The sequence below is a fragment of the Suricata suricatta genome, chromosome 10, assembly GCF_006229205.1.
Source record: "Suricata suricatta isolate VVHF042 chromosome 10, meerkat_22Aug2017_6uvM2_HiC, whole genome shotgun sequence".
Taxonomy (NCBI): Eukaryota; Metazoa; Chordata; class Mammalia; order Carnivora; family Herpestidae; genus Suricata; species Suricata suricatta.
The window spans coordinates 37,419,825-37,442,533 of NC_043709.1; the positions used below are offsets into that span (position 1 = coordinate 37,419,825).

The following is a 22,709-nucleotide window of genomic DNA, read 5'->3' on the forward strand; positions in this document are numbered from 1 at the left end:
GCGGGACGGCGCCCCGGAGAAGGGCAAGAGCTCGGGCCCCAGTGCCAGGAAGGGCAAGGGGCAGATCGAGAAGAGAAAGCTGCGCGAGAAGCGTCGCTCCACCGGCGTGGTCAACATCCCCGCGGCCGAGGTGAGCGGGGGGGGGGCCGCGGAGGGCGCCCCCCGGGGCCCCGCGGGGACGGAGTGGGCCCGCTCTAGCTCGGACCTTTCATCCTTTCGCTGAGTTAGGCAGGCAGAGGGTGATGGAGTTTTACTCTGAACAAATGCTTCCTGGGAAGTTCCCCAAACCCGAAGTAGGACACGTGCTTTTCAGGCTTCCTGGCTGAGGTCGCAGATTCAGGATCCTTCCTTAGGGCGGTGGAAAGACTACTCGTGGCTCCAGGACTTGCCCACTGAGGGTTGTTTGTTTCTGCTTCATCAGTTAGAAAAATTGATTAATGGTTATGACGACATACGCTGTTTAGTTTCCCACGTGTCCTTCCGAAGTTGTCAGACGGTTTATCTCTTTTCTCCTGACAGTGTGTAATAGCACCTGTAAAGAAACGTGGCCTTAGCACTAGCCGAGACGGCTGTATCAGTGTATCCAAGATGGGCATATCTGAACGAGTATGTGCACTGCTTCATGTCTCAGCCGGCGTTTGGGAAGAGCGCTCCCCAGTACGGCCGCGCGCGCCCACACGGACACACGCACACACTCACACGCGCGCACACACGCGCGCACACACACACACAGTTTATGCCGAGTGGTACTTAGGACAATAGGAACGCTGTAGCAACCCACAGTTCTTTTTGTTAAGACGACCTTTCCATGTATTTAAGTATTTGGCTCTGCGTATTCTGGAAAACATTTGTGGTAGGGTTTTTGTTTTTGTTTGTATTTTTGAGCAGTCTCCACATTCCTGCAGGCAGCAACATCTTCCTTCCTCTTAGCGTAAGTGGTGAAACATTTTTACTTAGTGTGTAACCACACCTATCTCTACTCTCAAAAAAGAAAAAAAAAATCCTAAGCAAATTTTGGTTACTTTAATAGAAGTGCACGGGTTTTGGGAAGTGATTCCACAACCTTGTTTCGCCCAAAGGAGTTCCATCGTTTTCTCATTGGCTCATTAGATTTTACTCCTTTTTTCTTCTTTCTTCCTTTTTTTTTTTTTTTTAATCGCGGCCTTCTAATTTATTCAACTTTGATACTTGGTAAATAATAAGGATATACTGACTTCAGTTGTGGTTCAGGTAAAACCATTCAGAGTAAACTGAGGTGTATGTCAAACATACCCAACTTTTTAAGTATTAACATGATTTCTATACCTGGAAAATCAGTTTGTCTTTGAAGGGTATATTTTTGTATGCGTGTTTCAGAGAGATTTTTATCAGCCAGCAAGACTGTCCTCTGTGGTTTGCTACTTGCACAAAAGATCTGTTATTCATTAAATTGCTTTAAAAGGAATTCATGAAGTGGTAATCAAATTTCTAGGTTTTTTTTTTTTTTTGTTAAAAATATGAAGATTAAGGGGAAACTAAAGACAGGGCTCTGGAAAGGCTACATTCCTGAACTTTATTTTTAAAAGTGGGTGATGGTCCAAATAAAAGAATTAGTCATTTTCAGTCTTTTCCTCATTGTTCATCTGACAGGGGTCTTATTTTGGGAAATATCTTGGCAGATGTTAAACTTCAGTTTTTGTCAGGCTGCCTGTACTAGAAGTGTTACTTACCCAGTACAGTTTTGGTTTTTGTTTTTAACAAGCGGTGTGTTTACCGGGGGAAATAAGTGTGGTGTATCAAGCGAGATCCTAAGAAACATCCTTTGTTAATGCTCCTGCTTTGGGTTAGGGAACACAGTGCTGAGAATGTAGATCACTCCCCATTACAATTGAGTCTAATACTCTGGAATGTTTTTCGTTTGGGTGTTGGCAACTCCTAAATTTAATCTTCCTTAAAAACAAACAACCCAGGGTACCATTTTTTTGTCTGTGGAATTTGAACCTTTTTTTATTGAATAGGGAATTGAGGACTGCTTTCTTTTTGTGGTAACTATGGCTCTATCTGTTGCTGTAGGTTGCAACAAAACATGGTGAAGTTTTACCGCAGTATCTAATTAGCAGACATACATACTTCTTGAGTGCTTCCTCCTCATACTTTCATAAATACAACTTAAGTTGTTCAGATTCTTTTAATAGTGATACATATATGACACAAAACTTTAAAGGTGGGCCGTCTTTATATTCTTTAGGTTGTTTTTTTAGAATTGTGTACCATTCATTTCTTAGTAGTTTCAACATTGGGAACGTCAGTTGGTGTGGAGTTTCTTGTGTAATATAACTTAGCATGTTTAAGAAGTCATATCATATTTTATAAAATTTTCAGGTGTGTAAATATCACAAAAGCAGAAAACTATCAATCTGTGAATGTTCAAAAGTAGACTTGTATTATATGTGATGTTGAGAAAGACTTTTATTTTCAGACAGTATTCTCAACCAAGATTCAATTAGGAGAGTAGCATACAACTCATATCCCAAATCCTCTTTTTGTGGACGATGAACATTAAATTCCTTCAAGAAGTATTTATTAAACATCTGTATGACACATTCACTGTGACTTTCATTAATTTACTTACTGACTACAGAATATTATAAAATTGTTGTAAAGGTACCTGACAACAGCTAAAGGTATCACAAACAGCTACAAGATACTTATTAGCAAGGATGCAAGTCTAAAACTAGATGTGGATGGGAAGCTGGGTGGGATAGTACTTGTGATGACTGTAATAAAAAGTGCAAATATACAGATGCTCATTAGCAACAAACTTTAGTTCTTGTTTTACTAAGTTAGAGATTAAAAAAATTTTTTTTCTTAATATTTACTTCATCTGCTTTTTTGGGGAAGAGCTCAAATTGGATAATTTGGCTATTCTTGCCAGTAATTTTGGTATCCATTTATTAGATCAGTCAGATGTTTATTACGTGTCTGTGTTTAGGCACTATGGTAAGGGCTGTGGAAAAAACCAGAAGAGCAAGGCAGTGTATATTCTCAAGGAGCAGGACTATAATCCGAGAAGAAGGATAAGGCATAATTATATGAAAAAACTTAAGTGTTGAGTTAACAATTGAAAAGCCATCTTAACACAGCAAATTGTTTATTAGAAATATTTTGTGTGTAGGGGTTCCTGGCTGGCCTAGTGTGGAGCACATGACTCTTGATCTCAGGGTTGTGAGTTAGAGCCCCACACTGGGTATGGAGATTACTTAAAAATAAAAATCTGAAGGCAAAAAAAATTTGTGGGCTTAAAAAAAAATTTTTTTTAACATTTATTTTTGAGAGACAGAGACAGAGCATGAGGGGAGGGGCAGAGAGAGAGGGACATACAGAATTGGAAGCAGGCTCCAGGCTCTGAGCTGTCAGCACAGAGCCTGATGCGGGGCTCGAACCCACCAACTGTGAGATCATAACCTGAGCCGACCGAGCCACCCAGGTGCCCCAAAAGTTTTGTGTTTAGGGGGAAGAGGGTGTTTAGGGGGAAGAGGTGATGGGGTCTGAGAAAAGCTACTGGTGATTAGGTTCTTGAGCTGACACTTAGATTTCTGTACCTATATTTATACATATATTCATACATACATGTGTATATACCTGTTTGTATAGTATTTTAAATGTCAGAGTGCTGTGGTTCTTAATTGTGGAAGCGCATCAATATCATGTGAGGATCTTAAAAAAATGCTCCTCATGTGGAATACTTGCCTTCTCCCTCCCTGAGCCCCTTTTGATTTAATGGGTCTGGGATGGATCCCAGGCATCAATATTTTGATAAGCTTTTCATGTGATTCTACTCTGAGTCAGGGTTAAGAACTATTGGGCTGTAGTCTGGGGATACAGAAACGAATAGGACACGGGCCCTGCCCACAGAGCCTCTCAAGTAATATAGTGAACTATGGTAAGTACAGTGGTTAGTACAGCCTGTTTCCTGAGCAGGGTACTTAACCTGGGGAGGAAGAGGGGGACAGTTGAGGAAAGATTTCTAGGCAGTACTACCCCTGTTCTCAGAGTGCTTATGAAGTTATTGCCATTGAATAGGTTTGCATGAGTGGGTTAAGAGAGATGGTTAATAAAATATTTCAATAGGTAGAGGTCAAATGATACTGAAGTTTTGATTTAAATATAAAGTTAACCTATATTGAAGCTTATTATTTTCATTGTGGTTGGCCACAGTACTTTATGTTGTTTTAAGTAATGCTTACAGCAGTCTCATGTGGTAGTTATAGTTTCTCTTTATATCCTCATTTCCAGAGGAGAAAATGGAGGCTTGACGAGTTTAAATGACTCAGGTTCACATGGAAAGTGAATAAGTGGTAGAGCAGTATTTTTTGTGTTTGTGTGTGCATCTTGGGAAAGCATTTTTAAGAATTAACCAATTTTGCATTATTTAGCATATTTCCCTATAACTTTTTTCCTGTAACTTCTTATTAGAGATTATCTTAAATAATGTAAACATCTGAATGGAGAAAATAGTAAAAAGGAATTGATTAGGTCAAATTTGTAGGTTCAGAGATTGCATCTGACCCTCTCTCTAATTTATAGTTTACTTGGCAAAATTTTGAACACCAGGCCATCAGCACAATCTGTTTTTGTCTAGAAGTCAGAAAATGTGAATCTTTGTTTATCCTTAAGTGATAGGTTGTTTTTCTGTCAAGATGAGGTTAAAACACCTACTCCATAGTTTGAAGGAGCGTTTAATATTTGCAAAGCATTTTTAAGTGAACATAATTTTAAGTCATAATTATTCAGCATATTTAGTGAGCATTATATGGGACAAGTTCTACTAAGTAAACCATGTAAGTCCAGATAGATTAAGAGAGGCCTTTTGGTATGCCCATTATATACCAGACTGTCTACCTTTCTGTGTGATGAGTCAGAAGAGGAACTAATAGTGACTCAGGGTTGGAGAAAATTGGACTTGTGAATAGGATAGATATAGTATAAACACCCAGGCTACTCATAAGATATTAAAATAGAAATTTTAATATTATCAGGATTTGTAATAAGTTGTCTAAGCTGAGATGCTTTATTCCATAAAAATAATTATGTAATTAAAGTAGATGACATTTATGGTGTGCTTATTAAGTGCTAGGCACTGTTCTGAGCATTGTATATGTATTGGTGCATTTAATTTTTACTATGGCCCAATGGGAAAATGGGGCAGAGAGAGTAAGTTACTTACCTGAGGTTACCTACATGGTAAGAAGCAGTGTAGAGATAATCTCCCTTTAAAGCCTGGTGCTTAGTAACTGTCTTATTATATTTCATTATATTTTATATTATATATCTAGTTTAAGAAAGACAAATAATTTTAGGAGTAAATGTAAAATTATAATTTATATTACTAATAAAATTGAAAATAGCCCTATAATGAAAGGCAGATAAGGTGGGACTTCACTGGAAAAAATTGGGAGCAAATAAGCATAAACAGTGGCATCAAAATTTTTATTTAAAATTGTTATCAAGTTGGTGGCTTTATTTATGTTCTTTATTATTTCTACATTGGTTTTTTACCACGTGTGATGTAGGCCAGAAAAGAATTATGCTCTTTAATAGCAATACTAATATATGTCTTAGAAGTTTAGAATGATTGGCAGGTATTGGAGTTTGAAATTTTCTGAGTGCTTTTTTCTTTTTAAAAAGTGCGGTAAAATTCATATACTATAAAATTAATCCTTTAAGGTATTCAGTTAAGTGGTTTTTAGTATATTCACAAAATTGTGCTCTAAGTGCTTTTATATTTTCATCTTAATTTTTCATTATATTTTTAGAGCCAATGGAACCTAAGTTTTAGCTTCTCACCCTATAAAATGCAGCAGTAGTCAAATAATTCAGTGTCCACTTTTCCAGTATTTCACAGAGAACTTGAAATAATTGTAGAATTTTCTCTTTTTTTTTTTTTGTTAAAAGTCTGGATATTTATTTAAATTTATTGTATTAAAATATTTTTATTGTTTATTTATTTTGAGAGAGCGAGCGAGCATGAGCAGTGGAGAGGGAGAGAGAGAGAGAGAGAGAGAGAGAGAGAGAGAGAGAGAATACCGGTCAGGCTCCTCTTGGTCAGTGCAGAGCCCCACATGGAATTTGAACTCATATACTGTGAGATCATGACCTGATCTGACACTAGGAGTTGTACACTTATCTGACTGAGCCACCCAGGCACCCCACTAGCTAATTGTTTCCCTTTTTTTTTTTTTTTAAATGTTTGTTTATTTGAGAGAGAGAATGAGAGCATGAGGAGGGGGGCAAAGGGAGAGGGAGACACAGAATCCGAAGCAGACCCCAGGCTTCTAGGCTGTCAGCACAGAGCCTGTTGTGGGACTGAAACTCACCAACCATGAGATCATGACCTGAGCCGAAGTTGGACGCTTAACCAACTGAGCCACCTAGGCACCTCACTAGTTAATTGTTTCTTAAAGTATTTGGTTATTGCTGAGGGAACGTTCAGTTTAAATCTTAGGCGTGTGTGTTTACAGGCATATACCTACTGGTGTAGAATCAAGCCTTAGCCATCTGTCATGTTCTTCTTGAGTTACTTAAAAATATCCTAGGCACCATATTTGAATGAGATTATAAGAATATTTAATTTCTTAAAGTAGCAAAATTATATACCTCAGAGGTAGAAACTGCTCCGAGTTCAAAACCTCCCATGTGCAAATTGGATTATAAAGTTTATTCTTTGATAATCTATTTTTTAATAGATTTTTTAAAAAGTTTATTTATCTTGAGAGCGCACAGCAGGTGAAGGGCAGAGAGAGGTAGAAAGAGAATCCCAAGCAGGCTCTGCACTGTCAGCTCAGAGCCACACACGTGGCTCTATCTTATGAACTGTGATGACCTGAATTAAAACCAAGAGTTGGACACTTAACTGAGCCACCCAGGTGCCCCTGTGTTTTGTGTTCGTGACAAAACTTCTTGATACCCTATAGTGCAAGCAAAAGTTGATCCACACCAAACTTAAATAATCTTTAGTTTTCCTGCCTGTAAAACTAATGTGTTCGTTGTAGTTCCTTGTGGAAATACAAGAAAAGGTAGAGAAACATCACATGTTATCTTATTAATATTTGTTTCTGATCCTTTTTTTCTGTATCTACATAAAAATTGGAATCCCACCATGCAGATTTGTGTGTGTATTTAGTTGTCATTTATTGTGAGTATTTTTATGGTGTTGCTCTTCAGAAACAAGTATGGATTTTTAAAAAATTAGTTCCAGGTGTACAATACAGGGATTTTTTTAATTTTAAAAAATTTTTTAATTTTTTTTATTTTTGAGAGACAGAGACAGAGTGAGCAGGGGATGGTCAGAGAGAGGGAGATACAGACTGTGAAGCAGGTTCTGAGCTAGCTGTCAGCACAGAGCCTGACGTGGGGCTCGAACCCACGAACCATGAGATCCTCACCTGAGCCAAAGCCGGACGCTTAATCGACTGAACAACCCAGACACCCTGGGATTTTTTTTGTATTGTGGTAAAATGCTAATAATATAGAATCTTAATGATTTTTAGGTGTACATTCATTGTATTAAATACATTCATATTATTGTGCAACCATCATCACTGTCCATTCCATCACTCCTTGTGTTGTAAAACTGAAACTCTATACCTATTAAACAATAACTCCTCATTCTACCTTCCTCCTGTCTTCTGGCAACCACCATTATACTTCTGTCTATAGGGATGGATATGTTTGTGTTAATTGATACTAAAATACTTAAGCATTACTTCGCTGGTAAAGGACTCTGCTACTTCTCCCTGTTGTGTACCTGTCTGATTGAAGATAAGTTGTCTTAAGACAAACAGCAATATAGTTTTTTCTTTTCATATATTATATTTCCTGAAACATTTTTCAAGACAAGCGTTTGGGTCTTCCAAAGTGTCTCATAGGTCTAAGAACCTTCAGATAATTGTAAGGGATGCCTGTTTTTTTAAACTTTTTTTTATGTTTTATTTATTTTTGATACAGAGAGAGACAGAGCATGAGAGAGGGAGGGGCAGAGAGAGAAGGAGACACAGAATCTGAAGCAGGCTCCAGGCTCTGAGCTGGCTGTCAGCACAGAGCCTGACGCGGGACTCGAACCCATAAACGTGAGATCTGACCTGAGCTGAAGCCGGAGGCTTAACCGACTGAGCCACCCAGGCGCCCCCTGTTTTTTTAAAAACCTCCTCTATAGCCTTTGATGTCAGTGGGAAATTGGTGATTAGATCTACAGTAATTATGTGTGTGTAAGAATTATAACTCAACATAAAAGTTCCTAAAACTCATCATATATGCAAAATCATGCTAGACTACAGGACATATGGAAAGATGGAGTTTAATGGCATAATACTCGAAAATTTTGTCAGTCACATGTAAAAAGATATAAACCTAATGAAGACTAGCACAATTTTACCCATGTTAAATGGTTAAGAAATACATAAATACTATAATAATTATGACACTTGACCTCAAAAGAGACCTGAGTTTGCTTATAGAAGTGGATGTTAAAAGGGTGGCAATTTGTGAAGTGTTGGAGGAAGAGTTATCTGCAATTGTACTGAAACTAACAACCAGATGTAGATGGGTATGGCTTGTAACACAAGGAGTGAACTGGGAGATGTTTGAGAGTGTGCATTCTGTGTATTTCTGTGACACTGGGTGGCATTATCTGTGCGTAGTGTTTCTTTCAGTTGGGCATAAGCAGATGCAAAATTTGTATTATGCTAAACTTCCTAATGTGTCAGTTGCATTGGCACAAATCCAGTTTTCTAAACAAATTTTTTGGTGTATGTATATATACCCACATGGATACGTCTATCTATACATTAATGTTCACATCCACATTCATTTATCATGTGAACCAGTGGCTTGAGAAGATAAAGTAGTGAGATAGAAGAGGACTAGGGAGCAGATGGGACTAGACATGAGACTCCCCTCTTAAGCGTATACTAAAAAAAAAGTATGCTAATATTGCTAGGGCAATGGTAGCAGAAAAGAAAAGGAATGGATGGATTGAGAGGTATTTCATTGATACTAGAAAATTACCTAACAATGCTTTTAGCTGGAAAATTTATCCTCAACCTTTTTACTTTTAGCTGAGTGTAGCACATATCTAACCCCCTATCCCCTGGAGTTAATTGCTTACTAATCTTGCTTATTTTTTTTCTTTCTTCTACTAAGAAGTATTGTTAAATACTTGGCCTTTCCCTCTTGGTTCATCTTGCTGTGAAGAAATGTTCCCTTAATCCTGCTTCATCTTTCACTTAACTGTTCAATTTTAATTGCTCAATTTAAAGGCATTGTTTTCATCTGCTCACCCCTATTTCTTTGCTCATTTCCTGCCACATAATTTAAACCGATTTCTTCAAGATTGCTTGTGACTTCCTAAGGCCAAATGAAATATCTTTTTTTTTTTTAATTTTAAAAAATGTTTATTTTTGAGAGAGCACAAGTGGGGGGGGGCAGACAGCGGGACAGAGTATCTGAAGGAGGCTCTGCGCCGACAGCAACAAGCCCAATGAGGGGTTCAAAGTCACAGACCTCGAGATCATGACCTGAGCTGAACTCTGATGCTAAACTAACCCAGCCACCTACATGCCCCTGGCTTTTTTACTTTCAGCCTATTACTTTCAGAGAAATGCCACTTCTCTGTAGCATTTGCTCCTTTCTTTTCTCTCCCTTTGATGCTACAGTAGGTTTGTTAGATTCTCTTTTACTTGATTTACTCAGAAACATTTGAGTGCCTGCTATGTGCCCCAGGTTCAGTGCTAGATGATACAAACATGAATTACATACTCACCAGTCTTTTAAGGAACTTTCAGTCTTCTCTCAGAGAAAAAGATTACGTCTTAGCTCATGCTCTTATAACAGAACACCATTGACTGGGTGGCTTATAAACAACCGAAAGGTATTTTTCACAGTTCTGAAGGTTGGGAAGTTCAGGGTGTCAGCAGAATTGATGTCTGGTAGAGAGCCTGCTTCCTGGTTCACTCTGTCTCACGTGTACAAGGGGTAAGAGAAATATCTGGGATCTCTTTTATCAGGGTACTAATCCCATTTGTGAGGGCCCCATCCTCATGACCTAATCTCCCAAAGACCCCACTTTCTAAAGCTATCACATTAAGGATTAGGATCTCAACATAGGAATTTTGGGGAGATACAAACATTCAGTTCATAACAGACAAATAGAATTTGGTATAATGAGAACTATGATGGATAAAATAACAAAGTACTGAACTAGCTCAGAAAAGGGAGCCATCAAATACATGAGGGAGTCAAGGAGGTCTTTGCATAAGATAAAGCAGTATTAAGCCCTCTGACTTGATTGATATGAAAGATTTCCCAAGTAGGGAGGGAAGACACAGTAACATTCTAGGTAGAGGAAATAGCATATATTGAAGGCACAAAGCCAGAAATAGTAGCATTATATTATATACACATACCTCCTGTATGCTTAGCACTGAGCCAGGAGGTTTTCTTGCATTCTTTCTTTCTTTCCTTTTTTTTAATACATATTTTTTATTTTGGGTAGAACACAAGTGGGGGAGGGGCAGAGAGAGAGGGACAGAGGATCTGAAGCAGGCTCTGACAAGCTGACAGCAGTGAGCCTGATGTGGGGCTCAAATTCACAAACCATGAGATCATAACCTGAGCTGAAGTTGGATGCTCAACCAACTGAGCCACCCAGGTGCCCCTTCCTTGTATTATTTCTAATCGTCACGTTAACTTGCAAGGTAGATTTTAAAAATATATTCCTCATTTTATAAGATGCCTCAAAGAAATTGTGACTTGCCCAAAGGCCATACTGACAGAACTTGAATTTGACTCCAAATTTGTTTGGGTGCCAGTGCACACACACTGGTTATCGTTGTTGGAAAGAGAGAGGAATATGTTTAAGTAGAGGAAACTTTGATGTGCAGGGAATACATGGTGGGGAGAGAATGGAGAACAGCTGTAGAAGAATGATATAGACAAATTGGGATGGATTTGAATGTCATGTCAAGGAATTCAGACTTTAATTCTGCTGTTGTTTGTTAGTATTATTGGCTAGGTATTTCCTTCCTTTGTCCATACCTGTATACAGTAACTCTGACATCTTCTGGAATGAAAAACTTTTGCCTGCATAATTTGAAGTCATTAAGAGGATTTTCTTGTTTGAAGGTAGGCATCTATTTGAGGATAGTAAACAGTACAAAGTCCTATAAAAATTACATGCATATAATAGAATAAATAAATCCAGATTTCCACATTGGTTGAACAGAGATGAGAGGATAGCCTTTAAACAAAGTTGTAGCCAAGTAATTCTCTATATTATGAGAAGAATTCTGTACTGTAGATAGATTTGGGAATGACTTTTTTAGAGGAGCAGGATGGAGTGGAGATAGGGGCTCTGATGATACTAAATTGCCAGGTTTTGTACTGAGTGTTACCATGGAGACATTTATAGTTTAATATTGTCCCTGGGTTTAGACTTTGCCCTGTACTTGATTTAAAAGCTGGTGTTTATTCCATTCCCACATTCTTCGCGTTAACCTGCAATATAGATGCTTGGAATACAGGTGCTAAAGGGTGAGCATTGCCTTTGAAACTTTTCTCACGTATTATTTGTTCAACTTCCATAAATGTTCCTCCCTCCCCTTCGTCCCTTTTGCTTTCTATTATGTTATAGGAAACAAGGGCTTCTCTAAATTAATGGTTTAGGAATAGTATTTATTTATTTTTGATGATGTAAATGTAATGCTCACTTATTTTGTAGAAAATTAGAAATAAAATAGCAATAGACTGTGCAAAGATTAGCTATGGATTATATCAATTTGACATGTTTTTCCACTTTCATTTTTAAGCATGGAATTATATTCTATGTACATTTTTATAAACTACTAAATATCCTGTCATGCATGTTATTTCCTTTTAAACTTTTTGAAAGAGATAAAAAATTTAAGAGAACTTTTTGAAAGATGTTAATTGCCGCATATTTTTTATTTCATAAACACAATTCCTACTATCCAGTGGTAACTGTTACTTTATAGTTTTGGTATGCAATTCTTGAGTATATTTTTAGGCATATACACAAAAACATATATTCAAAAATTTAACCATCCTACAAATACTACTAAACCTGTTTGTTTTCAGTATCTTGTGAACATCTTAGCATGCCAGTAAATATGTAGCTGTGTTATTCTCTTTTTAAAAAAGTTTATTTATATTTTTAGTAATCTCTATACCTAGTGTAGGGCTTGAACTTGTGACCCCCGAGATCAAGAGTCACAGGTCCTCTGAGCCAGCCAGGTGCCCTATTGTGTTGTTGTTTTTAATGGCTACAGAATATTTCATAATTTTTTTTAAGTTTATAGTTTTGAGAAAGAGCATGTGAACAGGGAAGGGCAGCGAGAGAGGGAGAGAGAGAATTCTAGGTGGTAGGTGGGCTGTGCACTGTGAATAAAGAGCCCAATGTGGGGCTTGATCCCATGAATCTGACCCAAAATCAAGAGTTGGAAGTTCAACCAACTGAGCCACCCAGGAGACTCATAATTTGGGTATTCTGATAAAGCTATAAGACATCTGATAAAGCTATAATACATTTACTATATATAGTCATAGTACATATTACATGTTAGACACTGAAGTAGGCCTTTGGGGCATTTGACTTGTTATATCTGTCCTGTTTGGAGCACTCTCAGTATTTGGATGAACTCTAGATCATGGTTTTGTCCTTGAGCAATTTATAATCTAATTTGGAGAAATAAGATTATGTAAGATAACTTTCAAACATTAAAAAGAAATGTATAATACAGCGTTAAATGGTATGTCCTGCTGTTAGTACAGGGAAGTGAGAGATCCCTAGAAGACAGAATGGTCCAGGAAGTTTTGTGGAGGGAGCGCAAGATTTGAGGTGATCTTGAAGGACCATAAGAAATGGACAGATGAAGAGAAGAGTCATATCTCAGACTGAGAGAGCAGGGTGGGTAGAGGTACAAAGGTGAGAGTTAGCAACCTGGTTGGAATAAAGGAGTATATTAGGAAATAATAGCGAAACTAGGAAGCAGAATTTTGAAGGATCTTAAAAACTGGGCTGAAAATTTTAGGCGTGATGTCTCAGCCCATAGGAGAACCTCCAGGAGGATATTTTCATATTTGTGACACCAGGATTTTAACAAGATCAGCTACTGGGCAGTGATGTGTAGAATAGGTCACAGGTAAGGGAATGAGTTGGGAGGTTGTTGTACACCACCAGCTGGGGAGACATTGTAAGTGAAACCATTAGAACACTGTAGTAGAATATAGTTCATTAATGTGCTCAGTTTTATGTCTTGTTTAATTTACTGTTACTGTCTTCAGTTGGAGTGCTTAGGGGAGTTTATGATAATTTTAAACAAAATAATTAAACCAGAAATCACTTATACTGCAAACAGGCTTTTAGAATATTTTATTATTTTGATTGTAGGCAAAGAAAAGGGCAGTTTGCCTTTCAGGATAAACAAGCCGTGTTAATAGATAACATTTATGTGCTCACTGTACCTGGCACTATTCTAAGTCCTTTATGAGTATTAACTCAGTAAATTTTTAGAAAAACTCCAGGGTGGTCAGTGCTATTCCTGTTTTAGATCGGGAAAGTGGAAGTACAGAGATGATAAGCCATACTGAATTTCTTATTTGAAGAATTAGTTGCCAACTTTCCTTCTTGATTTTTTTTTTCTTGGGCTTCCAAATTTACAGTAGAGTTGGTGTCACCTTTTAGTACTAGCCTGAGCATAGTTGACATGCTTATATTTAACTTACTTTCACGTTTTTAACTTTTAAGTATTTTGCTTTAAGAGATTTTTTTCTCTTTCCTGCTTATTTTGAGGTAAAAGTCACATGTGAGAGTCAGAGGCATAGCAAGAGGTTTGGAAAGAGATCCATGCACCGGTTAACAGTGATTATCTCTGGATGGTAGAATTAAGATTTTGTTGTTGGAATGTTCTTTGTGTAGTCTTTCTTGTTGAGATTTTCTTTATGATCTAATTCACAGGAAGTTTCGGTAGATGTCCTAGGGATATTTGAAAAGATGATGTATTTTCTGGGTATAGAATTCTAAATATTTTCTATTCAGCCAGTCTCCCAAATTATGTTTCAAATTATTTAACCTTACTTATTTCTGGTTTGTTTGATCTGTTGTTTTCCTAGAAGATATACTGATGTTTACTGCTGTTGGCTTGTCAATTTCTCCTTGAACTTTGATAGAATTACATTATAATTACATTAATTAAAAGGTTAATAATGGATAGTATATACTATAAAATTTCAATTTTTCAAACACTCTGTAGAGGGATACAAGTATTACAATTGGTGATTTGTTTGATATTACTTTCAAAGCTATACTCTAGATCATCTGAACCACTCACATTAGTTGATAGTAACATGTTGGACCAGTTTTATGTTTATAGAGAAATTGAGTAGAAAGTAGAGAATTCCCATTTCTCTCTCAGTCCCCTGTTTCCCTACTAACATCTTGCATCGGTGTGGTACATTTATTGCAGCTGATGAACCTATGTTAATTAAAATTCATAGTTGACATTAGAGTTCACTCTTTGTACAGTTTATTTTGGGGAGGGGAGGTTTGTTGAATGTATAATGTCATGTATCTACCATTAGAATATCATAGGAAATATTTTCACTGTCCTAAAAATCTGTGCTACACCTGTTCATATTTCCCTCCATTCCACTACTAATGTTTTGTTTCTGTAGTATTGCCTTTTCCAAAGTGTCATATAGTTGGAATGCTACAATAAAAAGCCTTTTTAGACTATCTACTTTCATTTTAGCAACATGCATTTAGTACTAATATTTCATTTTTTGATCACATAATAATTATAATTCTTAACCTAATCACCTGAGTTACCCAGATGACTGGGGGTGATTTTTAAAAAAGTTATCATCTACCTTCAAATGACAACCATTTGTTATTAAGAAGTTACAACAAAAATGAGATGATAAATTAATGTTTATCAAATGAATAGTTTTTAGGAAGAATATGCCAAAGCTCTAATGGAAGTTCCAAAAGAAGTGCACCAAAAAATTCTTTGGTTACTGATGGTATTTTCATAAAATGGGTACAACTTCATAAGGTGTATATAAAACTTTGAGAAGATACTATTGCTTTTTTGATGATGTCCATTAGAATATGTTTGTGTTAAAATATTAATCATATCATTTTTTGTCCACATTTGTGGGTTTTTTTTTTATGTGGTTTTCCTCTAAATATCTGATCAAGTGATTTCACAAAGATTCAGATCTATCTTTGACTTTCCAAAGAGCCTTAGAGAGGGATGCTCATTTTTTATTGATTGGATGAGATGTTGTAGGGTAAACATTAAATGCTTTCTTTGTGCCTGGCTTCATTTCTAGGTGGTAATCGATTTGAATTCAGACAAGTCAGTTCCTCCTTCAGGACACAGAACATAGGTCCTGTGTTTCTAGCATATTGATTGCAACCTTTTCTCTGTTAGTGAAGTCTGTCCACATCATTCTTGCAGAGAGGGGCTTCAATTTTGAGATTGGTGAAATTGATTAGAGAAAAGAGACTTCATTTACATTTCTCGATAGTTCATTTTGCTGAATTCAAGTTAAACTTTAGGCTATAGCTGGTTCTGAAATTTGAATGTAATATTTGAATGTAATGTTTTCTTTTTCAGCTTAGTTTTACTTGAGAATTTACATAACTTAGTATCATCAACACTTAATTCATTGCTTGCTATGTACAATTAAGAATGGGTATTAAGAATGTGGCACAGAGGTCTTGATAGATAAGTGATTTCATATATAACTTGTGTTTTCTCCTAGATTTTACACTAACATCACAAAATCTTGAGATAGGCTTAAAATTTGGAGTTCAGTTTATGATGGCTATTTTTTATTGTGAAAATTTTTAATATTGTTATTCGTTCCAAAGAATATTGAACATATAAATGCTAGAAAATAACTGCCAAAAATTTTGTTTAGGTATAGGAGTCAGTCATAAGTAATTGCTGTTATCTTGATGTTTTGTAAATTGCTCCCTTTGCAACATGAGCATCTCAGGAAACCAGTTTTTTAAATGTAAAATAGAATTTTTCAGAATGAAATTGAATAAGTTGTTTTTTTAAGCAAAGCTTAATTTTGTTTACTTATTTCTTTAAGTATACCCTACATCCAACGTGGGCCTTGAACTCATGATCCAGAGATCAAGAGTTGTACGCTCTATGGACTGAACAGTGAGGTGCCCCTGAATAAGCTATTTTTAGTGTTTTAAAACCCATTGATTTTATTATGAAGAATTTTCACTCTTATTAATTGGAAATTTTTTTTGTTCAAGAAAAAAATTTGTAATAGTATCACATTAAGATGGACTTTGTGTTGAAGTTCATTTATTTCTTTATTTTGAGAGAGAGAGAAAGAGAGAGAGAGAGACAGAGACAGAGAGTCAGAGAATGGAGAGAGAGAATCCCAAGCAGGCTCTACAATATCAGTGTGGAGCCCCATGTAGGGCTCCAACCCATGAACTGTGAGATTATGACATGAGCCAAAGTCTAGACTCTGGCACTTAACTGACTGAGCTACCCACGCGCCTCCCCCCTCCCCCCAAGATAGGCATTTTAATTTAAAATTAAATACCCATTTAATTTTCTTTTGGTTTTAGTTTTACAGCAAAATTGAATAGAAGATAAAGAGATACCTAGTATATCTACTTTCCCCACACATGCATAAGCTTCCCCATTTTCAGCATCCTCTGCCAGATTGGTGTATTTGTTATAAGTGATGAGCCTGCACTGACACATTGATACCATCCCCTGTCTATATTTTACCTTTTGATTCACTCTTGGTGTTGTACTTTCTGTGAATTTGGACAAATGTGTAATGATATTTATCTATTGTTACATTATCATAACAGAGTAGGTTCACTGCCTTAAGAATCATCTGTGCCCCATCTATTCAGACTCTCCCCCAAACACTTGGCAATAATTAATCTTTTTTCTTGTCTTTACCAAAATGTCATGTAATAGGAATCATACAGTATATAGTCTTTACACATTGGCTTCTTTCACTTAGGAATGTACATTTAAGCTTTCTCCGTATCTTTTCATAGCTCTTTTTAGTGTTGAATAATATTCCATTTCTGGATGTAACACACTTTACCCATTCACTTACTAAAGAGTATCTTGGTTGCTTCCAAGTTGTGGCAATTATAAATAAAGCTGCTATAAATATTCATGTACAGGTTTTTGTGTGGGTATAGTCTTCAGTTTCTTTTTTTAATTTCTTTTTTCAATGTTTTTTATTAATTTTTTGAGAGGGAGTGAGAGGGAGAGAGATAGCATGTGAGCAAGGGAGTGGGAGCATAGAGCCTGACACAGGATTGGAATTCACAAACGGTGAGATCATGACCTGAGCCAAAGTCAGACACTTAAACCAGCTGAGCCACTCAGGTGCCCCAGAATTTCAGTTTCTTTAGGTAAATACCAAGGAGCATTATTGATGGGGTGAATGGTAAGAGTATGTTTAGATTCTTCCTTTTTTTTTTTTTTTCAGTTTATTGATTCATTTGTTTTGTAATTTATTCTCTATCCACCGTATGTCACTGGAATATCTTAGAGAAAGACATACTTTTCTTCATATTACTTTATTCTTTCCCCCCCTTTTAAAAATTAATTTTGTAAAAATTTACATTGAAGTTAGTTAACATATAGTGTTATAATGATTTCTGGAGTAGAATTTAGTGATTGATCACTTACATATAACACCCAGTTCTCATCTCAACAATGCCCCTTGCCCACACCCCCCCACCCAAAACCCCTCCAGAAACTTTCAGTTTTTTCTCTGTATTTAAGAGTCTCTTATGGTTTGTCCCCCTCCCTGTTTTTATATTATTTTTGCTTCCCTTCCGTTCCATCTATTTTGTGTCTTAAATTCTACATATGCGTGAAGTCCTATGATACGTGTCTTTTCTCTGACTTATTTTGCTTAGCGTAATACACTCTAGTTCCATTCATGTTGTTGCAAATGGCAAGATTTCATTCGTTGTGATTGCTGGATAATATTCCATTGTATGTATAAACCACATCATCTTTATCCATTCATCCATCAATGGACATTTGGAGTCTTCCATACTTTGACTATTGTCAATAGCGCTGCTATAAACATTGGGGTGCAAGTGCCCCTTTGAAACAGCACACCTGTATCCTTTGGATAAATAACCTCGTAGTGCAATTGCTGGGTCATAGGGTAGTTCTATTTTTAACTTTTTGAGGAACCTCCATACTGTTCTCCAGAGTGATTGCACCTGTGTATGTTTAGTTTTCTAAGAAACTGTCAAACTTTTCCACAGTGGCTGTACTGTTTTGTATTTCAACCAGTAAGGAATGAGAGTTTCAATTGCTCCAGATCCTTAACACTGTTTGGGATTGTTGGTGTTTCTAATTTTGGCCATTCTGATAGGTGTGTACTGGTATCTTTTTTAAAAAATTAATTAATTATTTTGAGAGAGGAATTAATTATTTTGAGAGAGGTAGAGACTGCACAGGGGGAGGTGGAACAGAGAGAGAGGGAGATAGAGAATCCCAAGCAGGCTCCTCAATGTCAGCAGAGTCTGATGCCTGATGTGGGGCCATGAAACCGTGAGGTCATGATCTGAGCTGATACCAAGAGTTGGATACTTAATGACTGAGCCACCCAGGTGCTCCTCTTTTTTTTAAATTATGTCTTTTTATTTTTTAAGTTTATTTATTGCAAGAGAGAGAGAGCTGGAGAGTGTGAGCATATTGGAGAAGAGAGAGAGAGAGAGAGAGAGAGACAGAGAGAGAGACAGAGACTGAGAGGAGAAAGAGAATCCCAAACCAGCTCCACACTGTCTTCATAGAGGCCCATGTGGGGGCTCTAACTCAGGAACTGTGAGATTATGACCTGAGCAGAAATCAGGAGTCAGATGTTTAACTGACTGAGCCACCCAGGCACCCCTATAGTGGTGTCTTGTTTTAACTGGCATTTTCCTGATGACATATAAGCATCTTTTCATATGCTTATTTGCTATCTGTCTGTCTTCTTTGGTGAAGTGTCTTTTAAGGTCTTTTGTTGTTTTGGGTTGTTTGTTTTCTTATTGCTACATTTGAAGAGTTTGTATATTTTGGATAAAAGTCTTCCATATTTCCTTTTGTAAAATTTTTCTCCCAGTCTGGCTTATTTTCTTTTTTTTTTTTTCCTCCTTTTTAAAAAAATTTTTTAAACATTTATTTTTTGAGAGACAGAGCATGAATGGGGGAGAGACAGAGATAGAGGGAGTCCTAGAATCCGAAGCAGGCTCCTGGCTCTGAGGTGTCAGCACAGAGCCCCACGTGGGGCTCAAACCCATGAACTGAGATCATCACAGGATGAATGGTGAGGTCATCTTGAGCCAAAGTCAGATGCTTAACTAACTGAGCCTCCTAGGCGCCCCTATATTCTCATTTTCTTGACAGTATTTTTCTCAGAGTAGAAATTTTTATTTTAATCTAAAGTAATTTAAAAATTTTAAAGTTTATTCAGAGAGGGAGAGTGTGTGCACATGCACAAATACACCCACACACATATGCATGAATAGGGGAGGGGCAGAGAGAGAAGGATGGAGAATTCTAAACAGGCTCCATGTTGTCAGTGCAGAGCCCTATGCGGGGCCCCTTCTCAGGAACAGATCATGAGATGATGAGATCATGACCTGAGCAGATATCAAGAGTTGGCTGCTTAACCGACTTAGCCACCCAGGCACTCTGAAATTTTTAATTTTAATGAAGTCTAGCTTGTCACATTTCTTTCATGAATTGTGGCTTTGGCGTTCTATCTAAAAAGTCATTGTAAAACCCAAGGTCATCTAGGTTTTCTTCATTATATTCTAGGAGTTTTACAATTTTATGTTTGTATTTAAATCTGTGATCCATTTTGAATTAATTTTTTGTGAAAGTTATAAGGTCTGTGTCTAGATTCATTTTTTGCATATGGGCGTTCAGCAGTTCCAGCAGTATTTGTTGAAAAGATGGTCTTTGCTCCATTGTATTTATTGCTTTTGCTCCTTTGTCACGTGACTGTATTTAGGTGGATCTATTTTGGGCCCATGATTTCTATTCTCCTATCCGTCTATTCTTTCAACAGTAGCACACGGTCTTAATTACTGTAGCTTTATAGTTAAGTCTTAAAGTTGAGTAGTGTCAGTTCTCTTTCAGTGTTGTGTTGGCTCCTGTAGGTCTTTTGCCTCTCCATGTAAATTTTAGAATGTTTTTCTATATCTACAAAATACTTGCTGTGATTTTGATTGGCCATTCATTGAATTCATAGATCACTTGGAAAGAACTGACATTTTGACAGTGATGAGTCTTCTTATATATAGGGAATATCTCTCCATTATTTAGTTCTTCTTTGACATCTGTCATCAGTCTTGTAGTTTTCCTATATAGATGTTATATATATTTTGTTAGATTTGTATTTAAGTATCATGGGTTTTTTTGATGTTAATGTAAATGTATTGTGTTTTTAATTTCAAATTCCACTTGTTCATTGCAGGGGTATGGGAAAATGATTGATTAATTTTTTAAATTTTATTTATTTATTTATTTATTTATTTATTTATATTTTATTTATTCTTGGTACAGAGAGAGACAGAGCATGAGAGAGGGAGGGGCAGAGAGAGGAGACACAGAACCGGAAGCAGGATCCAGGCTCTGAGCTACCTATCAGCAAGAGCCTGATGCGGGGCTCAAACCCATGAACATGAGATCTGACCTGAGCCGAAGTCGGAGGCTCAACCGACTGAGCCACCCAGGCGCCCCTAAAATTTTTTAAAAATATTTATTTATATTTGAAAGACAGACAGTGTGAGTAGGGGAGGGGTGGCGAGCTGGAGACAAAGAATCCAAAGCAGGCTGCACTCTCTGTCTCAGAGCCCAAAGGGGAGCTTGAACCCACGTACTGTGAGACTGTGACCTGAGCCAAAGTTAGAAGCTTAACTGACTGAGCCACCCAGGCACCCCTGATTTTTTTTATATTATTCATGTATTCTGCAACCTTGCTATAATTTCTGGCATTTTTTATAATTGTTGATTCTTTTCAGGTTTCTACATAGATGATCATGTTATCTGTGAGCAGACAGTTTTTCCCAATGTGTTGCACATTTTCTTATTATCACTTTTTAAGTTGAAATTATGTGATTTCATGGTAATCTTTGGTGAGAATACAGTCCTAAAAACAAATAGAAAAACGCTTTTGTAATTTTCCTTGCATTTTTCTTTTAGACCTTGATTACATACTATCAATTAGTTTTTTAGAACTTTTTGTTGTTTTGGGGGCTCCTGAGTGGCTCCGTTGGTCAGGTCTCACTTCGGCTCAGATCATGATCTCTTGGATTGTGAGTTTGAGCCCTGCATCTGGCTCTCTGCTGTCAGCACAAAGCCCACTTCGCATCTTCTGTACCCGTCTCTCTGCCCCTCTCTTGCTCTCTCTCAAAAATAAATAAACATTAAAAATATTTTTAAAAGAACTTTTTGTTTTTGTGTAAATGCTTACATTGCTAACATGAGGGAAAAATAATAAAAATTTGCTTTCTTTCCTATTTTGAACAAACACCATTCTTTAGCTTTTTGTACATCCATAGTTTAAAAATACTTTTTTCATGAAAAGTAACCGTTAAGAACAAAAATATATGTATATTTATAGCTATATAGAATAACTTATTTAACATTTCAGTTATTTTTTTCAATTTATTATCTGTCCTTTTTTTTTTTTAGAACACTTGAATGACAGTTATTCAACTCAGAATAGATTATTAAGGAATAGAGTTGCTTCTTTTGGAGGTCTTGAAAATGAAACATACTTAAGATGATTATTAGATGATTAGATGGAGAGATGCTGTTTAAATATATGTGTTAGTTACTTAAGTTCTATAGATCTACTGACTATATTTCTCAAACCAATGATCAGAATGTAAGACCTAATGACCAGTTAGGATATTTGAAATGTAGATGATGTTAGAAAAATGGACATGGCTCTACTCTAAGGTTTGCCCTTTCTTTCCATGCAGAGAGATTTCTGAGGCCTTTGTAATTCATAAATTAGTTATGTAAATTACTTTTAAAAACTAGTAATATTATTGTATAAGAAATTCTCAATTTAAGATTATTGATCTTCCGGGCGCCTGAGTGGCTTAGTTGATTGGGTATCCAACTTTGGCTCAGGTCATGATCTCATGGTTTGTGAGTTTGAACCCCACATCAGGCTCTGGAGCCTGGAGCCTGCTTCAGATTCTGTGTCTCCCTCTCTTTCTCTGTTCCTCCCCCACTCATGCTATCTCTCTCTCTCTCAAAAATAATAAAAATATTAAAAAAATAAAAAGATTATTGATCTTCTATCCTTAATCTTTTATAGCCTCCATTGGATGGGGTATCCTACGTATAACTAAAGAGAGTTAACTTTTAGGGGTTGCTTTTCAACAGCTCTAGGACTGAAGCTTTTGAAATCAAAATGTGAAGACTAATCAGTCTTTAATGTGTCTGAAATAGAAAGAAACAGGAATGTAGCAGCAATGTCAACAATAGCCAAAACATGGAAAGAGCCTAAATGTCCACCACCTGATGAGTGGATCAAGAAGATGTGGTATATATACACAATGGAGTGCTACGTGGCAATGAGAGGGAATGACATATGGCCATTTGTAGGAAAGTGGATGGACCTTG

At 36.7% G+C, this 22,709-nt stretch overlaps 1 protein-coding gene across 1 annotated transcript in view; it reads left to right on the plus strand.

Annotated features, from left to right (window-relative positions):
- Positions 1-22,709, plus strand: part of PAWR (pro-apoptotic WT1 regulator) — a 172,496-nt gene that overhangs the window by 37,416 nt on the left and 112,371 nt on the right. The window contains exon 4 of the mRNA XM_029955448.1: positions 3-130. Coding sequence (XP_029811308.1) covers positions 3-130 — 128 coding nt within the window. The remainder of the gene's footprint in view (positions 1-2; positions 131-22,709) is intronic.